General features: G+C 44.0%; 1 protein-coding gene across 31 annotated transcripts in view; it reads left to right on the forward strand.

Moving 5' to 3' along the window:
• Positions 1-16,558, forward strand: part of CACNA2D3 (calcium voltage-gated channel auxiliary subunit alpha2delta 3) — a 530,340-nt gene that overhangs the window by 352,304 nt on the left and 161,478 nt on the right. For all 31 annotated transcript variants that reach the window (XR_013955470.1, XM_080605848.1, XM_080605850.1 and 28 more), the window contains one exon: positions 15,911-15,989. Coding sequence is in view for 30 of the 31 variants with exons in the window: in XM_080605848.1 (XP_080461974.1) it covers positions 15,911-15,989 (79 nt within the window). In the remaining variant the exon portion in view is untranslated. The remainder of the gene's footprint in view (positions 1-15,910; positions 15,990-16,558) is intronic.

Genomic DNA, 16,558 nt, shown 5'->3' on the forward strand with positions numbered 1-16,558 from the left:
TCCATCAGGACCCCAAGTCCTTCTCCGCAGGGCTGCTCTCAAGTTCTTCTTTGCCCAGTCTATATAAATACCTGGGATTGCCCCAGCCCAAGTGCAGCACCTTGCACTTGGCCTTGTTGAACCTCAGTAGGTTCTCACGGGCCCACTTCTCCAGCCTGTCCAGGTCCCTCTGGATGGCATCCCTTCCCTCTATTATATCAGCTGCACTGCTCAGCTTGGTGTCATCTGCAAACTTGCTGAAGGTGCACTCGATTCCGTCATCTATGTCACTGATAACAATGTTGAAGAGAACCGGTCCCAAGACCAACCCCTGAGGGACACTACTTGTGACTGGCCTCCACCCAGACATAGAACCATTGACCACAACCCTTTGGCTGTGACCAGCCAACCAATTCTTTATCCATCTAACAGTCCATCCTTTAAATCCATACCTCTCCAATTTAGAGAGAAGAATGTGGTGAGGGGCCATATCATAGGCTTTGCTTAAGTCCAGGTAGGTGACATCCATTGCCCTTCCTTCGTCCACCGACGCTGTCACTCCATCACAGAAGGCCACCAGATTGGTTAGTCAAGATCTGCCTTTGGTGAAGCCATGCTGGCTGTCTCGGATCACCTCTTTATCTCGTACGTGCCTTAACATGTCTTCTAGAGGGCTCTGCTCTATGATCTTCCCAGGCACAGAGGTGAGGCTCACTGGCCTGTAGTCCCCCGGGTCTTCCTTTCTCCCTTTCCTAAAAATGGGAGTAATGTTTCCCTTTTTTTCAGCCACTGGGGACTTCACCCGACAGCCATGATTTTTCAAATGTGATGGAGAACGGCTCAGCAACCACATCAGCCATCTATCAGATGTTCTCAGACTGTTCAAAATTCCCACCCAGAGAGCTCCTGCAACAAGCCAGTTCTTTACAGTGAGGCTACCTGAAAGTTCAGGCAATCATTAAGTCACATGTTGATCCACTGTTCCAAATCGGTCAGTTTTGTCATTTGTGGAGAGACTACCTGGGGCATTCTTGGACCATCATAACTTATAACTATGGGAACTTGAATTTCATCTTTATATCCTGCTTATAACTCATATTTCATATCTCTTGCCACAAAACTATTACTATTTCTTGCTGAGCCAGAAAGGAAAGGCTGTTTTGCTTAAGGTGTCCATGAAGTAGTTTGCAGCTGCAAACAGACATCTCTACTGTCAGCTGCAAGCATGCAAAGCTCCCATTTCCACTCCTACATTGTATTTTAAGTTTCTGGAAATACTATTTTACAGTCTTGCTTGGCATGAAGATATGTCTTCATGGTTCCAGTGTGTAGAATCTTGCAGATTGACTTGTCTCGCTTAACATAGACAGAAGAAGGTTCCTTTCTCTGTTCTGCTAGTTAAATGAAGTTTCAGAGGTGAGGGCAGTTCAGGGACTGCAGATTAGTCTGTGCATAATGGATGAAACTGTTAAGTGGGTATTTCAGATGAAGTGGTTAGCACTGAAATAACTGTCATTTAAATCATCATTCTTAGGTTTCCTCATTAATGGTTGAGTGTGTGCATCTCTGAGATTTTATATAAGCTTTCTGTCCAGATTTTAAAGGTTCAAAGTTCAGAGCATTCCCTAGCTGTAACAGTAAGAAACTTATTAATAGAACTCACTTATTTTTCAAAATGAGATAATGCAACTAAGAATAGAGAACAAACCATTTGTGTAATCCAAATCATGATCTGTGCATTCCAAAGATGATAGTTTTTGCTCTTGGACTGAGCTTTGCTTTGCACTCAGTGAATCTGATAACATCTACAACTTTCAGCTTTGTAGATGGGATGTAACAAATCCTAACTAGTGTTTTTGTCTGAGAATATTTGCTTTCTCCACAGCAAACAGTTTATGCTAAAGCTCGATATGGTTGATCTCACATTTTACAGTTCGGAAACTGAGAATATTTAGATTCAGGTCTCTCTCTCAGATATCTTACAAGGCTTTCATAATTATCCAGAACTGAAGGGTTGTCTTTTTGTCATAGGCCTTTTGCCAGAGAGGTACTTTATACGCATTTGATGAAGATTTCTTCTTAAGATGAAAATGGTATCCTGATTCAGTCAAAGCTCTTTGATATTGAAAAGTGTTTCTCTCATTTGGCTTATTCAAAGTTAGCCAGGGCATATGTAGACTATGTAAATGTCGTTATTGGATCTTCTGAGACTAGCCCATAATAGCTTTGATCTTACTCCCTCTGCCTAAATTAAAATGTTCTCTTTGTACAGTTTGTTATGGTTTTGGTTGGGACAGAGTTAATTTCCTTCATAGAGGCTCACACACTGCTGTGTTTTGGATTTTTGATGAAAACTGGGGAGCCAGTCCCAGCCCGAAGCGGTCAGTCTTCAACCGCTAGCGCCGGCCGGGCTGCTTGGGTGTCCGGAGCCCGCCCTGCGGCTTCCGGCAGCCCCGGGGCAGGCGGGCTGCTGCGGCCTGCTCTGGCCTTGCGCGGTTTGGGCCTCCTGCTGCAAGCCCTAGTGGGCCGCAGCTGCGAGAGTGCCCCCAAGCGGGGCTGCTGGGGGAAGGCTGCTGCACCTGCTTCAGACGTTGCTCAGGGGCTGGAGACACGGTGTTTCTGCTACATCCAAAGAGACCCGATGCCTACAATATCATGGAAAAAACGAGCGTGACTAGTTGCCAGGAAGAGGAGCAGGCCTGGCATAAAAGCTTAGTAGTAACTTAGCCATCTGAGGGCTCAAAGCTGACACCTACTTCTCCGAAATCTGTTATAGTCTGCCCAAAGTCATGGAACTTGAGTTTAAAAGGGTGCAGGATGCATTGCTCCTACATCCCATCATCTTTATCGTTGACACAAGACCCTTCTTTATATCTTATGGCAGTATTTCTTTCTGGATCTGCCTCCTGTTTCCGGTTTTGTAACAAGGACTGTCACAGACAACCTGCTCTGCCCATTTGTCTTCCTGAAGGCTTTTGGAGCGTGCCCATGCACAACATCCTGACACAACTGTAAAAGCATAAAACTCATGTTCTTCTGTGTGAGGGCCCATGAAACCCTTTAAACAAAACCACTATGACTGTACAATGAGATAGATTGCTCTTCAGCAGTTGGAATTTTCCTAAGCCATATCACTCAGAAAAAAAAAGGAATACAATATAGTTCTTAAAACAACAACAAAAACAAACAAAACAAAAATCTAATACCTTTTTAAAAAAATGAACAAAGTACTGATTTAAAAAAAAAAAAAAGGTACTTCAAACAGGTACCGAGAACTCAATTTTGTCTCCAAACAGAATTTCATTCTTAATGCAAATTAGAAATTGTAAATCTTTTGTCTAATGTATTGAATTTATATGCTGACAACAGGCATTTTATTAATTATTTTTAAATCAGCAATTACACATCACTGAAATACAGGAAATCTGTATTCTGTGTTAGACTGTCTAATGTACCTTGTGATGGTGAAGGCCATTGGTATTTTTGTGATAGTCAAAAACTTGGGAGAACGTCTTCTGAGACAGACTGAAAGAATTTCTTTTACCTATAAAATGTGTGGTTTATAGAGTCTTGAAAGAGCCTTTATATAAGTATTTTTTTCTTCACAGATAGGGTAATTAGTCATTGGAACATGCTGCCCAGGGAAGTGGTGGAGTCCTCATCCCTGGTGTCATCTAAGATAAATGATGAAGTTGAGTGTCTATGGATAAAGGATCAGGGAGAAGGCCTGTAGGGGTGACATCTTGGTGGTGGTCTGTTATAGACCGCCTAATCAGGACGAAGAGATGGATGAGGCATCCTATGAGAAGCTTGCAAAAGTTACACAATCACCAGCACTCGTTCTCATGAGAGACTTCAACTTCCCTGGTATATGCTGGAAGTATAATACTGCACAGAGGAACCAGTCCAGGAGGTTTCTAGAGTATGTGGAAGATAGCTTCCTGACACAGCTGGTTCAAGAGCCTACCAGGGGAGGTGCCCCACTAGACCTGCTTTTCACTAACAGAGAAGGACTGATGGGAGATGTGAAAGCTGGGGACTGTCTTGGGCAGAGTGACCATGACATTGTAGAGTTTTCTATCCTTGGTGATGTCAGAAGGGCAACTAGCAAAACTGTTGTCTTGAACTTCTGGAGGGCAGACTTTGACCTATTCAGAACACTTGTTGCAGGGGACCCTTGGGAGTCACTTCTGAAGGGCAAAGGGGTCCAGGAAGCCTGGACGCGCCTCAAGAAGAAAATCTTAAAGGCACAAGAGCAGGCTGTTCCTGAGTCCCATAATGTGAGCCGGAGGGGAAGAAGACCAGCATGGATGAACCAGGAACTTTTATTGAGACTCCGGGAGAAAAAGAGAGTCTGTGTCCACTGGAAGAATGGACAGGCTACTTGGGGCGACTACAAGGAAGTTGCTAAGATATGCAGAGAGGAAGTTAGAAAGGCAAAAGCCCAGCTTGAACTCAGATTGGCCACTGCAGTAGAAGAGAACAAGAAATCCTTTTACAAATATATTTGTAAGAGAAGCAAGAGAAGAACCAAGGAAAATTTCCGTCCTTTACTTCATGCAGCAGGGAATGTGATCACTGAGGATAAGGATAAGGCTGAGATTCTCAACACCTTCTTTACATCTGTCTTTATTAGTCAGATCAGTTATCCTCAAGGTACTTTACGCCCTGACCTGGGCGTCCCCTGTGATTCAGGTAGATAATCACTCCCTGTGATCCAGGAAGAGACAGTTAGAGACCTGCTCCTCCATCTGGAATGTCACAAGTCCATGGGACCAGACAAGCTCCACCCTGGGGTGCTGAGGAAGCTGGTGGAAGTAATTGCCAAGCTGCTTTCCACCATCTATCGGCATTCCTGCTTATCTGGAGAGGTCCCAGAGGACTGGAGGCTTGCCGATGTGACTCCCATCTACAAGAAGGGCCATAAGGAGGACCTGGGGAACTACAGGCCTGTTAGCCTGACCTCGGTTCCAGGGAAAGTTATGGAGCAAATCATCTTGAGTGAGATCACATGGTACTTGCGTGGCATCCAGGGGATCAGGCCTAGCCAGCACGGGTTCACAAAAGGCAGGTCGTGCTTGTCGAACCTCATCTCCTTCTATTATTGTGTGAGTAGACTGGTAGATGAGGGAAGGGCTGTTGTTGTAGTCTACTTAGACTTCAGCAAGGCCTTTGACGCAGCCTCCCACAGTATCCTTCCAGGGAAACTGGCTGCCCGTTGCCTGGACAGGTATACTCTTCTCTGTGTAAAGAACTGGCTTGAGGGCCATGCCCAGCAGGTTGTGGTTAATGGAGTTAAGTCCAGCTGGCATCTCGTTACAAGTGGTGTCTCCCAGGGGTCAGTACTGGGGCCTATCTTGTTAATACCTTTATTGATGACCTAGATGAGGAGATTGAGTGTACCCTCAGTAAGTTTGCAGACAACACCAAGTTGTGAGGTAGTGTTGATCTGCCTGAGGGTAGGGTGGCCCTTGAGATAGGCTGGACTGCTGGGCTGAGGCTGTCCTGGTTCCAGTTAGGACAGAGTTAATTTTCCCTCATAGTAGCTGGTAGGGTGCTATGTTTTGGATTAGGATGAGAAGAGCGCTGATAACATGCTGATGTTTTAATTGTTGCAGAGCAGTGTTTACACCAGGCCAAGGACTTTTCGGCTTCTCGCTCTGTCCTGCCAGCGAGCAGGCTGGGGGTGCAGCAGGAGCTGGGAGGGGACAGACCCAGGACAGCTGACCCAAACTGGCCAAAGGGGTATTCCATACCATCTGACGTCATGCTAAACAATATATAGGGGTGGCTGGCCGGGGTGGGGGGCCGGCTGCTCGGGGATAGGCTGGGCATCGGTCAGCGGGTGGTGAGCAATTGCATTGTGCATCACTTGTTTTCTTACACATTATTATTATTAATACTATTATCATTATCACTATTATTATTGTTATTGTTATTATTATATTCCTGTCTTAATAAACTGTCTTTATCTCAACTCACCGGCTTCACTTTCCCGTTTCTCTCCCCCATCCCAGAGAGGGAGGGGGGAGGGTGAGCGAACGGCTGTGTGGTGTTTAGCTGCCAGCCGGGTTAAACCACAACAGAGGCGAATAGGATGAGGTTTAATAAGGCCAAGTACCGGGTCCTGCACTTTGGCCACAATAACCCCATGCAGCGCTATAGGCTTGGGGCAGAGTGACTAGAAGACTGTGAAGAGGAAAGGGACCTGGGAGTGTGGATTGATGCTCACCTGAACATGAGCCAGCAGTGTGCCCAGGGAGCCAAGAAGGCCAGCGGCATCCTGGCCTGTATTAGAAATAGTGTAGCCAGCAGGAGCAGGGAGGTGATCATCCCCCTGTACTCACCTTTGGTGAGGCCACACCTCGAGTACTGTGTTCAGCTTTGGGCCCCTCACTACAAGAAGGACATCGAGGCCGTGGAGCGTGTCCAGAGAAGGGCAACAAAACTGGTGAGGGGCCTGGAACACAAGTCTTACGAGGAACGGCTGAGGGAACTGGGGTTGTTTAGTCTGGAGAAGAGAAGGCTCAGGGGAGACCTCACTGCACTCTACAATGACTCTACAACTTCTTGAAGGGAGGTTGTGGTGAGGAGGGGGTCGGCCTCTTCTCTCAGATAACTAATGATAGGACTCGAGGGAATGGCCACAAATTGCACCTGGGAAGATTTAGATTAGATATCAGGAAAAACTTTTTCTCTCAAAGAGTGGTCAGGCGCTGGAACGGCCTGCCCAGGGAGGTGGTGGAGTCACTGTCCCTCACAGTGTTCAAGAAGCACCTGGACAAGGTGCTATGACATGTGATTTAGTAGCTTAGCAGGTAGTATTGGTATTAGTAGGACAGTTGGACTAAATGATCCTGTAGGTCCTTGCCAACGTTGTGTTTCTATGATTCTATGAGATGTGTGGAGATGGCACTAAGGGACATTGTTTAGTAATGGGACTTGGTAGGTCAGTTTGATGGTTGAACTTGCTCATCATAGAATGGCTTGGGTTGGAAGGAACCTCAAAGATCATCTAGTCCCAACCCCCCTGCCATACACAGGGATGCCACCCACTAGATCAGGTTGCTCAAGGCATCATCTAACGTGGTCTTGAACACCTCCAGGGATGGGGCACCCACAACCTCTCTGGGCAACCTGTTCCTGTGCCTCACCACCCTCTGAGTGAAGAATTTCTTCCTAACCTCTAATCTAAATCTCCCCTCTTTTAGTTTAAAACCATTCCCCCTCATCCTGTCAATATCTGGTTGAGCAAAGAGTTGCTCTTCATGCTTTTTATAAGTCCCCTTCAAGTACTGAAAGGTTGCAATGAGGTCATCCCGGAGCCTTCTCTTCTGTAGGCTGAACAGCCCCAGCTCTCTAGGCCTTTCTTTGTAGGATTATTTGAGTGAAATAGGTGTTCCATGGAATCATTTTTCAGAGCAGAACGGTTCTGACACTCTCCATGCAGTTACTTCAGATACAGAAAGAAGAAAATATGGTGGTCACTATTAACATTTTTTAAACAGTTTTTACTGATCAGCATTTATCTTACGTGGCATCTGAGAATATGGATGGATATTAAATCTGGTGCCTAATGTCTAGTCTATTTGCAATAACATTTTCAATAGCAAATATAACAATATGTGAGCTCTTTTAAGACAGTCTGTGGCCACCCAGACTGAGTGTCCACTCAAAAATGTGGCAGTTCAGGTCTCTGGATGCACGGAGTGCCTGAGCCTGTTGCTGCCCTCTGAGGATGGCAGAGACACCGTGTGTGTGAGGTGTGAGCAGGTGGACGACCTGCTCAGCCTGGTGGCAGAGCTCAAGGAGGAGGTGGAGAGGTTGAGGGCCATCATGGAGTGCGCGCGGGAGATAGACCTGTGGGACAACTCCCTGCAAGGCCTGAAGGAAAGGCACCGGGGTGAGACACCCCAAACAGTGGTGGACCCCCTGCCCTGTTGAGCAGAGGGAGGGGACCTAGGAGATGAGGACGAATGGAAACAGATCCCTGCTCAATGTCACAGGCAACCCCCCTCCCTACCAGCCGTGCCTACCCAGGTGCCCATACACAACAAATTCGAGGCCCTGGAGCTTGAGAGACCGGTGGGTGAGGATGAAGTGAACACTCTACCCAGGAGGATGCCTAGGGCAAGGAAGTCAACTCCACACCTCAGGACTGCCTCCACTAAGAAAGAAAGAAGGGTGATTGTTGTAGGCGACGCCCTTCTCAGGGGAACAGTGCCCTATTTGTCGACCTGACCCTACCCGTAGGGAAGTCTGCTGCCTCCCTGGGGCCAGGGTCAGGGACATTTCCAGAAAGCTTCCCAACCTGGTTCGCCCTTCTGATTATTATCCTCTTTTCATAGTCCAGGCTGGCAGAGATGATATTGAAGAGAGAAGTCTGAAGGCTATCAAACAGGACTTTAGGGGACTGGGATGGTTAGTAGATGGAGCGGGAGTACAGGTCGTGCTTTCCTCCATCCCTACAGTGGCAGGGAGGGGTATAGAGAGGACTCAGAAAGCCCACCTGATAAACAGGTGGCTCAGAGGCTGGTGCCAACACAGAAATTTTGTTTTTTTTTTTTTTTGACCATGGAGTGCTTTACTCGGCACCCGGCCCACTAACTGCAGATGGGTCCCACCTGTCTCAAAGGGGAAAACAGACACTAGCCCAGGTGCTGGCAGGGCTCATTGAGAGGGCTTTAAACTAGGTAGGAAGGGGGAGAGAATAAGGCTCGTTAGAGGTGTGCCAGGGAGAAGTCAGGGCCGGGAGAGCAGGCAATGGCCCAACTGAAGTGCATCTACAGTAATGCACACAGCATGGGCAATAAACAGGAGGAGCTGGAAGCCACTGTGCAGCAGGCTAGCTGTGACTTGGTTGCCATCACTGAAATGTGAGGGGACTACTCTCATGACTGGAGTGCTGCAATGTCTGGCTATAGGCTCTTCAGAAGGGACAGGCAGCACAGAAGGGGTGGTGGTGTGGCTCTATTTTAGAGAGTGTTTTGATGTTGTGGAACTCGAGACTGGGAATGATAAGGTTGGGTCCCTATGGGTTAGGATCGGCAGGAAGGCCAACAAGGCAGGCATCCTGGTGGGGGTCTGTTACAGACTGCCAAACCAGGATGAGGAGACGGATGAGGAATTCTACAGGCAGCTGGCAAAAGTTGCGTAATCGTTGGCTCTTGTCCTCGTGGGGGACTTCAACTTCCCAGACATATCCTGGACATGCAATACAGCTCAGAGGAAGCAGTCTAGGAGGTTTCTGGAGAGCGTGGAAGATAGTTTCCTGACACAGCTGGTTCAAGAGCCTACCAGGGGAGGTGCCTCACTGGACCTTCTGTTCACAAACAGAGAAGGACTGGTGGGAGATGTGGTGGTTGGGAGCTGTCTTGGGCATAGTGAACACAAAATGGTAGAGTTCTCTATTCTTGGTGAAGTCAGGAGGGGAACCAGTAAAACCGCTGTCTTGGACTTCTGGAGGGCTGACTTTGAGCTGTTCAGGACACTGGTTGGCAGAGTCCCTTGGGAGGTGGTTCTGAAGGGCAGAGGAGCCCAGGAAGGCTGGGCAGTCCTCAAGAAGGAAATCTTAAAGGCTCAGGAGCGGTCCATCCCCACGTGCCCAAAGACAGGCCGGTGTGGAAGAAGACTGGCCTGGCTGAACAGAGAATTGTGGCTAGAGCTTAGGAAAAAAAAGCGTGTTTATGATCTTCAGAAAAGAGGGCAGGCCACTCAGAGGGATTATAAGGATGTTGAGAGGCTGTGTAGGGACAAAATTAGAAAGGCTAAAGCTCATCTGGAGCTCAATCTGGCTACTGCTGTTAAAGATAACAGAAAATGTTTTTATAAATACATTAACATGAAAAGGAGGACTGAACCCTGAGCTGGTGGAAGGGGATGAGGAGCAGGATGTGGCCCTCACAATCCATGAGGAAATGGTTGGCGACCTGCTACAGCACTTGGATGTACGCAAGTCGATGGGGCCGGATGGGATCCACCCGAGGGTACTGAGAGAACTGGCGGAGGAGCTGGCCAAGCCGCTTTCCATCATTTATCAGCAGTCATGGCTATCAGGGGAGGTCCCAGTCTACTGGTGGCTAGCAAATGTGATGCCCACCTACAAGAAGGGCCGGAAGATAGACCCAGGAAACTATAGGCCTGTTAGTTTGACCTCAGTGCCAGGGAAGCTCATGGAGCAGATTATCTTGAGTGTCATCACGCGGCACTTGCAGGGCAACCAGGCGATCAGGCCCAGTCAGCATGTGTTTATGAAAGGCAGGTCCTGCTTGACGAACCTGATCTCTTTCTATGACAAAGTGACGTGCTTGGTGGATGAGGGAAAGGCTGTGGATGTGGTCTACCTTGACTTCAGTAAGGCTTTTGACACCGTTTCCCACAGCATTCTCCTCGAGAAACTGGCTGCTCTTGGCTTGGACTGGCGTACGCTTCATTGGGTTAGAAACTGGCTGGGTATCCGGGCCCAAAGAGTTGTGGTGAATGGAGTTAAATCCAGTTGGAGGCTGGTCACTAGTGGGGTCCCCCAGGACTCAGTACTGGGGCCAGTCCTCTTTAATATCTTTATCGATGATCTGGGTGAGGGGATCGAGTGCACCCTCAGTAAGTTTGCAGACGACACCAAGTTAGGTGTGTGTGTTGATCTGCTCGAGGGAAGGAAGGCTCCGTAGGAGGATCTGGATAGGCTGGACCGATGGGCTGAGGCCAACTGTACGAGGTTCAATAAGGCCAAGGAGCTGCTGAGGGAGCTGGAATCGTTCATTCTGGAGAAGAGGAGGCTCAGGGGTGACCTTATCGCACTCTACAGGTACCTCAAAGGAGGCTGTAGCGAGGTGGGTGTTGCTCTATTCTCCCACGTGGCTGGTGACAGGATGAGGGGGAATGGGCTAAAGTTGCACCAGGGGAGGTTTAGGTTGGATGTAAGGAAGAACTTCTTTACTGAAAGGGTTGTTAGGCATTGGAATGGGCTGCCCATGGAAGTGGTTGAGTCACCATCCCTGGAGGTCTTTAAGAGATGTTTAGATTTAGAGCTTAGTGATATGGTTTAGTGGAGGTCTTGTTAGTGTTAGGTCAGAGGTTGGACTAGGTGATCTTGGAGGTCCCTTCCAACCTAGATGATTCTGTATGTAAACCCATCACTGTGTAGGTCTTGTCCACATGCAGAAATTGAAGTAATTAGAATTTATCTTGCAGAATTAGTGCAGTAATGCCGTACTGTTGACTTAAGTTATATTTTTACATAGATGCGGAAAGGAAGTTATGTGATCACAGTTGCTTTTTCCCTGCTTGTTGGTATCATACCATGGATCGTACCAGTGCATCTGGAATTATTACGTAAGATTTAACTTTATGCCTATTCAAAACAGTAAAACCAGTATAAAAGAGGTATGTAGAGCCAAGTTTGTTTTTGAAAAATGGGATTTAGATTCTAGACTTACTCAGGAAAGTTTCAATTTTAACTTCATTTGTTACCGAAGTCATTGCTGTGATCTCAGAGAGCAGAAAGTGACATGGCAAGCTTTTGTTTTATAAAACTGATTCTATGCTGAATGGTTAGGGATGCATGAGTGTTTCCCACTGCAAGCTCACAGCGAATTAACTTTCCACTGGTGGATTCAATGAACTGATCAACGAAATTTTTAGAAGCAGGTTAATAATCAGAATTGTTTGCTATAGGAGCTGATTTGGGGAATTTTTCTCACTATCCTGAATGGAGAATTAAACAATATCCATAAAACCCATTAATGTATCTTTAAAATCAACAAAGAAAGGTAAACTTCAATGTCTGTTTTGTTTTTTAAACCAGATTACTTTTGGGAACTTATATTACTATAAATAATGTCATTCTATTAAGTAATGAACAGTATAGAGATGGCATTTTAAAAATATAGCTTACCATATATTTCTTTTTACAGAAGATTTTGTACTTTATGGTATAGCTAGTAAATGTCATTTATATAATGTTGCAGCAAAAAGAGAATAGAGAAAAATACACAACTCATTGGGATAAGGAAATATAACAGCATTTAATGAACTGATCACTCATCTTCAGTGTTAGCTGTCTATAGGTTTTATTTTTATTTTTGAAGTAATGCCAACCAATTAGCAGTATTTCTGATGGTGCTTTAAATAACTTCCAGAGAAACTGCAGATACCAAATAAACTATATGTTTAAAATGCACTCAGAGAAAAATCATTAAAATCCTTGCAACAATATCACAGAGGCAGTCCATTCTTCATGATGATCTATGATATCTATTTCCTGAAATTTTATTATTAGTAGGTTTAATGCAGTTTGGTTGCTGCCTAGACCTGTTATCATGCTTACTGCTCATTCTTTTAGATAAGGCTGGTCTCCTTTTATTTTATTAGGAGCACAATGTCTTTTGATTCTGTATAGATTAAAGCAGATCATTAGATATAAATCTCTCAGACGTATTCAATCTCATCATAGGCTATATTCTAGCATTATTTTCAGAAATATAAACTGACAGTGATTTATGCTATATTTTCACAGTATAAATCTCACTGTGCCCTTTCACTTGTGTTCAGAAAATAAAGATTTTTTTTATTAATGGTTTTGTTAGCTATCAACAAAGCATGAAAGTACTATTCTTTAATGCTGTGTCCTCTAGACTCTTAGTCAGATTATGCATACTATTTACTTCAAACTAATTAACAACACTACACAGTGTATATCTTTTTTTAAACGATGTAAATATAAATCATGAATGAATTATACGTACATTTTATCTTTGAAGGACTGGAGAAGGTTTTGTGATTGAAATCTTGTCTTTAGGCAAGATAATAATGCAAGACACTGTATGCCTAGAAAGAGGATTTGGCCATTAAGAAAACTGAAAAAGGGACAATGAGGACTATAGTATCACAACTGAGAGTAAAGAGAGAAATCCTCCAAGTACATTTTAAAACTTCTGTGGAAAATAAACTTGTTCAGAGAAGGTGAAATTAGATCAGTCTGTTCAGGAACTCATCTGTCCAGATCTTGCATATCTCCCAGGATGCAGGTTCTACAAATTCTCTGGACAATGTCGTCTTATATTTTGTTACCCTCATGATTAAAAGGTTTTTCCTTAGAACTGTTCAGAATTTCTGTTGTTCTGACTTTTCCCCCTTGCCATCTTAGAGGCCACATTCAAGAAGAATGAGTCAGTGAGTCAGTGTCTGTCTTGTATAGGGAAGTCCAAAACTGGTGTGTGTGGTGGGGTGACATTACTCCTGGAATAGAGAGGAATAATCTCACTGGTGTACACCTTGCTTATACAGCCCAGTATGAACTTGACCTCTTTTGCCTTAAGGGCTCCCTGCTTCTTGTTCACCATGGACCCAAGGCAGTTTTCTGTGAAGTTGCCTTCTAACCATCTCCCTGTTACCTGTGCTAGTGCATGTTTTTTTTTTTTTTTCCATGCCAGATACAGGATGTTTTCATGTTGAACCTCATGAAGATGCTGTCAGCCCAGGCATTCAGCATGTTGAGGTCCCCTTGAGAAGTGGCCTTGCCCCGCTGGGGCCATTCCCCCAGCTTGGGATGCGCCATGACCTTGTTAGGTGTGCGTTCTGTCCAGGATGTCTGGGTAGCCTTCAGTTTTTCTTCAAAACAGTATTTCTCCTAATAATAACAAGCGGATACTCCTCTTCCTACTTTCAGGCAATTTGTGAGCAACTTATTCTTGTAACAAATAGCTCTAGATGGATTTTATTCAGGTCTTGAATAAGCTGTCTGCTACTGTGCTTTTCAGATGAGAATTGTGCATGCATTTGTGTGTGTGAATGCATTTATTCATAAAAATGAGAATTGATTCTCTGACGTAAGGCTATTGCTGGAGATGTTGTCTTTAAAGGAATTTAAAAGCCTGGTCACAACCTTTGCACACAGTGCTGCTTTTTTCTCACATCTAAAATGTGAAAACCGTTTTTGCATTTTGCAACAGGGCACATAACTGGTATTGACCAACTGAAAGAGTAATTTCCTCCTCAGAAATCGTCCTATACTCCTGAAAAAAAGTTGTTTATTTCTCTCATAATTTAGTTAAGTGCAAGTCTTCTGTGTGGGGCAGAGCCAAATAACCTTTCTCAGGTTGTTGTTTTTTTTTTCAACGTTTCATTTCATTTCTTCCTGTATCCATTCTGACACTGCTAATGTCTTGGAAGTCATGGCCTTAATTATATAAATCTAATTTCCTCTGAAATTTCCAGGCCAGATTGAAGCTTGCAAGGGGATAATCTGCTATGTACTAACTTTACTTTTTTCCAGCCCTCAAGCATTTTTAATATTGATATACAATTTTATGTTTTTCTGTACCAGTAAAAAACAACAACAACAAAACAACCCCCCCCCCCCAAAAAAAAAAAACACCAAAAAAACAGGGAAAGCTATAATACCATAGAAATCTTCAAAGTTTTAGCTCTCATACCTGAAGTCTCATTATTTCTTGTATAGAGTTTTTCATCTGCATCCTGGAAAAAGTTTCCTTTTGTGTTGTGTGTTATATGGGCCATATCAAATTATATCTGTAGACTCACAGAAGTTAGAGATGAATAACTGATGATCTTTTTTGACAGAACAGAGTTCTCCAAACAGTATCGCATTAGGCATAAAACTGATGCTAATCTTGATCATGAAAAAGCCACAAAGCAGTAATAATGCTAACAAAAAGATCAAAGCTAAAAAAAAAAGAGAAGGAGTACAAGACTATTACCTCCCAGATAGCATGCCATGTACTTTAAAGTTTTATTTTGGACAAACTTGACAACTGTGATGCTTTGAGAAAAAACAAATAGAGTATTTGCTAGAAATATCTGATAATGGAAGACTATGACTGGGAATGACCATGATACCCCTTCAAAACAAACAAAAAAATCTTTCAGATGTCCAAATTCTATGTCTGAGCTTCTATCAAACCTGAAAGACAAATCCTTAACACTAATCTTGGATTTAGCTACCTAAGCCAGAGGGTGTGTAAAGAGCATCACATTGCAAAAACTATCATGGAGTTTGATATCAGCGTGCTGTGTTAGTGAAAATTATTTAGCGGAGATAGCGTAGGTCAGTATGCAGGTATTTTAGCATTACTTATTGCTGTCCACATTACTGAAAATAACATCAGCTCATGTTAATTCACCCACTCCTGTTAAGAGAAAGTAGCATAGAGTCAGCATACACAGATGAAACAGATACTATTTTGCAGTAAATACAATAAAGTTGTGGTTGATCTGCTTGATTGGAAGGACTCCTCAACGTATGTTTATCTGAAGAGAAAAGGGGATATGAGGCAAATATTTTGCATTTGCAGGATTTCTGGACAGATGTCCTTTTGTGTATATCTGTGCATGCACATGCATAGCCCAGTGGTGTGGCTCTTGGCACAGATGCTTTTATCTGGAATTGTGGCAACCCTGCACGTGAGTCTTCAATTTATCACTTGATGATTGCACAAGTACCACCTGTGGGTACCTGCCTCTAGGCTGACACAGGGACAATGGCATATGAATTTTGAAAACCAATGGGAATTTGCTTGCCTGGAGTTTCAGATTCTTCATCTATAGAAGTATTTACTAATTATGCCTCTTCTTCCGCACCACAGCAATTTTCTGAAGTCATAAATGCAGAACAGATTTGCCTAAAACACGGTTTTGTCATGTACTCTCATGGTTTTAGTTTATTCTCGCTTATACTTCTGCCATTTAACCTAAACTTTTGTTACATGTCAGAGATCAGAAACATCAAAAGAGATCAGCCATTCTGTTACATCGAATAAAAGCCATGTTTCGTCATGAAGACATTACTTGCAGTAATAATTTCTTAAAAAGGGTCTATCCATACCTGAACTGCATATCTGTATGGGAAGTTCCACTGTGTAGGTTTTAAACGGCTGCAGCATTAATTGACTTGATCTCTTCATTGTATTTTCAGGTTCGTATTTTTACCTATCTGATTGGAAGAGAAGCTGCTTTTGCTGATAACCTGAAGTGGATGGCCTGTGCTAACAAAGGTTAGTTAACCTTCAACAGTGAAAGCCTTGCTTTCGAAACTGTATCCCTGGGTCTTCCTGCATACCTGACCTGTTTTACAGGTACAGTGCCACTGACAACTAATCAAAGAGGATGGGGTTGTTTTTTTTCCAGGAAGAAAAAAACTTATTTTTCCATAGCACGCAATTTAAAATATATTTTCTTTCTTAAAACGTCTGAATCTTTTTAAGATGTGGTCTTAAATTTTAGTTCAGAGACCAGACCTTAGTTTCAAATTGGTTGTCCTATTGTAGCTGTTACTAATGGTCACAGTTACTTTGGTACATAAAAACACTGGGTGTAAGTCCTGTTGAGTTAGGCACGGTATGTAAAACACCAGACATCCTGTCCCTTGAGGAGCTGGCAGTGTAATTGAAAAAACAGGTTTATATTCTGTAAGGAAGGCGCATTAAAACATGTAAGATGCTGAGATGCTACAGTAAAAGGATTGACTAATATAAGTAAATAAGTAAGAATGATTCAGAGGAAAAAAAAAGCACACTCAAAAAAATAATTATTCTTCAAGTTTTCCTTTCCTCTTGGAAATAAA

Source organism: Anser brachyrhynchus (assembly GCF_964034855.1).
Source record: "Anser brachyrhynchus genome assembly, chromosome: 10".
Taxonomy (NCBI): Eukaryota; Metazoa; Chordata; class Aves; order Anseriformes; family Anatidae; genus Anser; species Anser brachyrhynchus.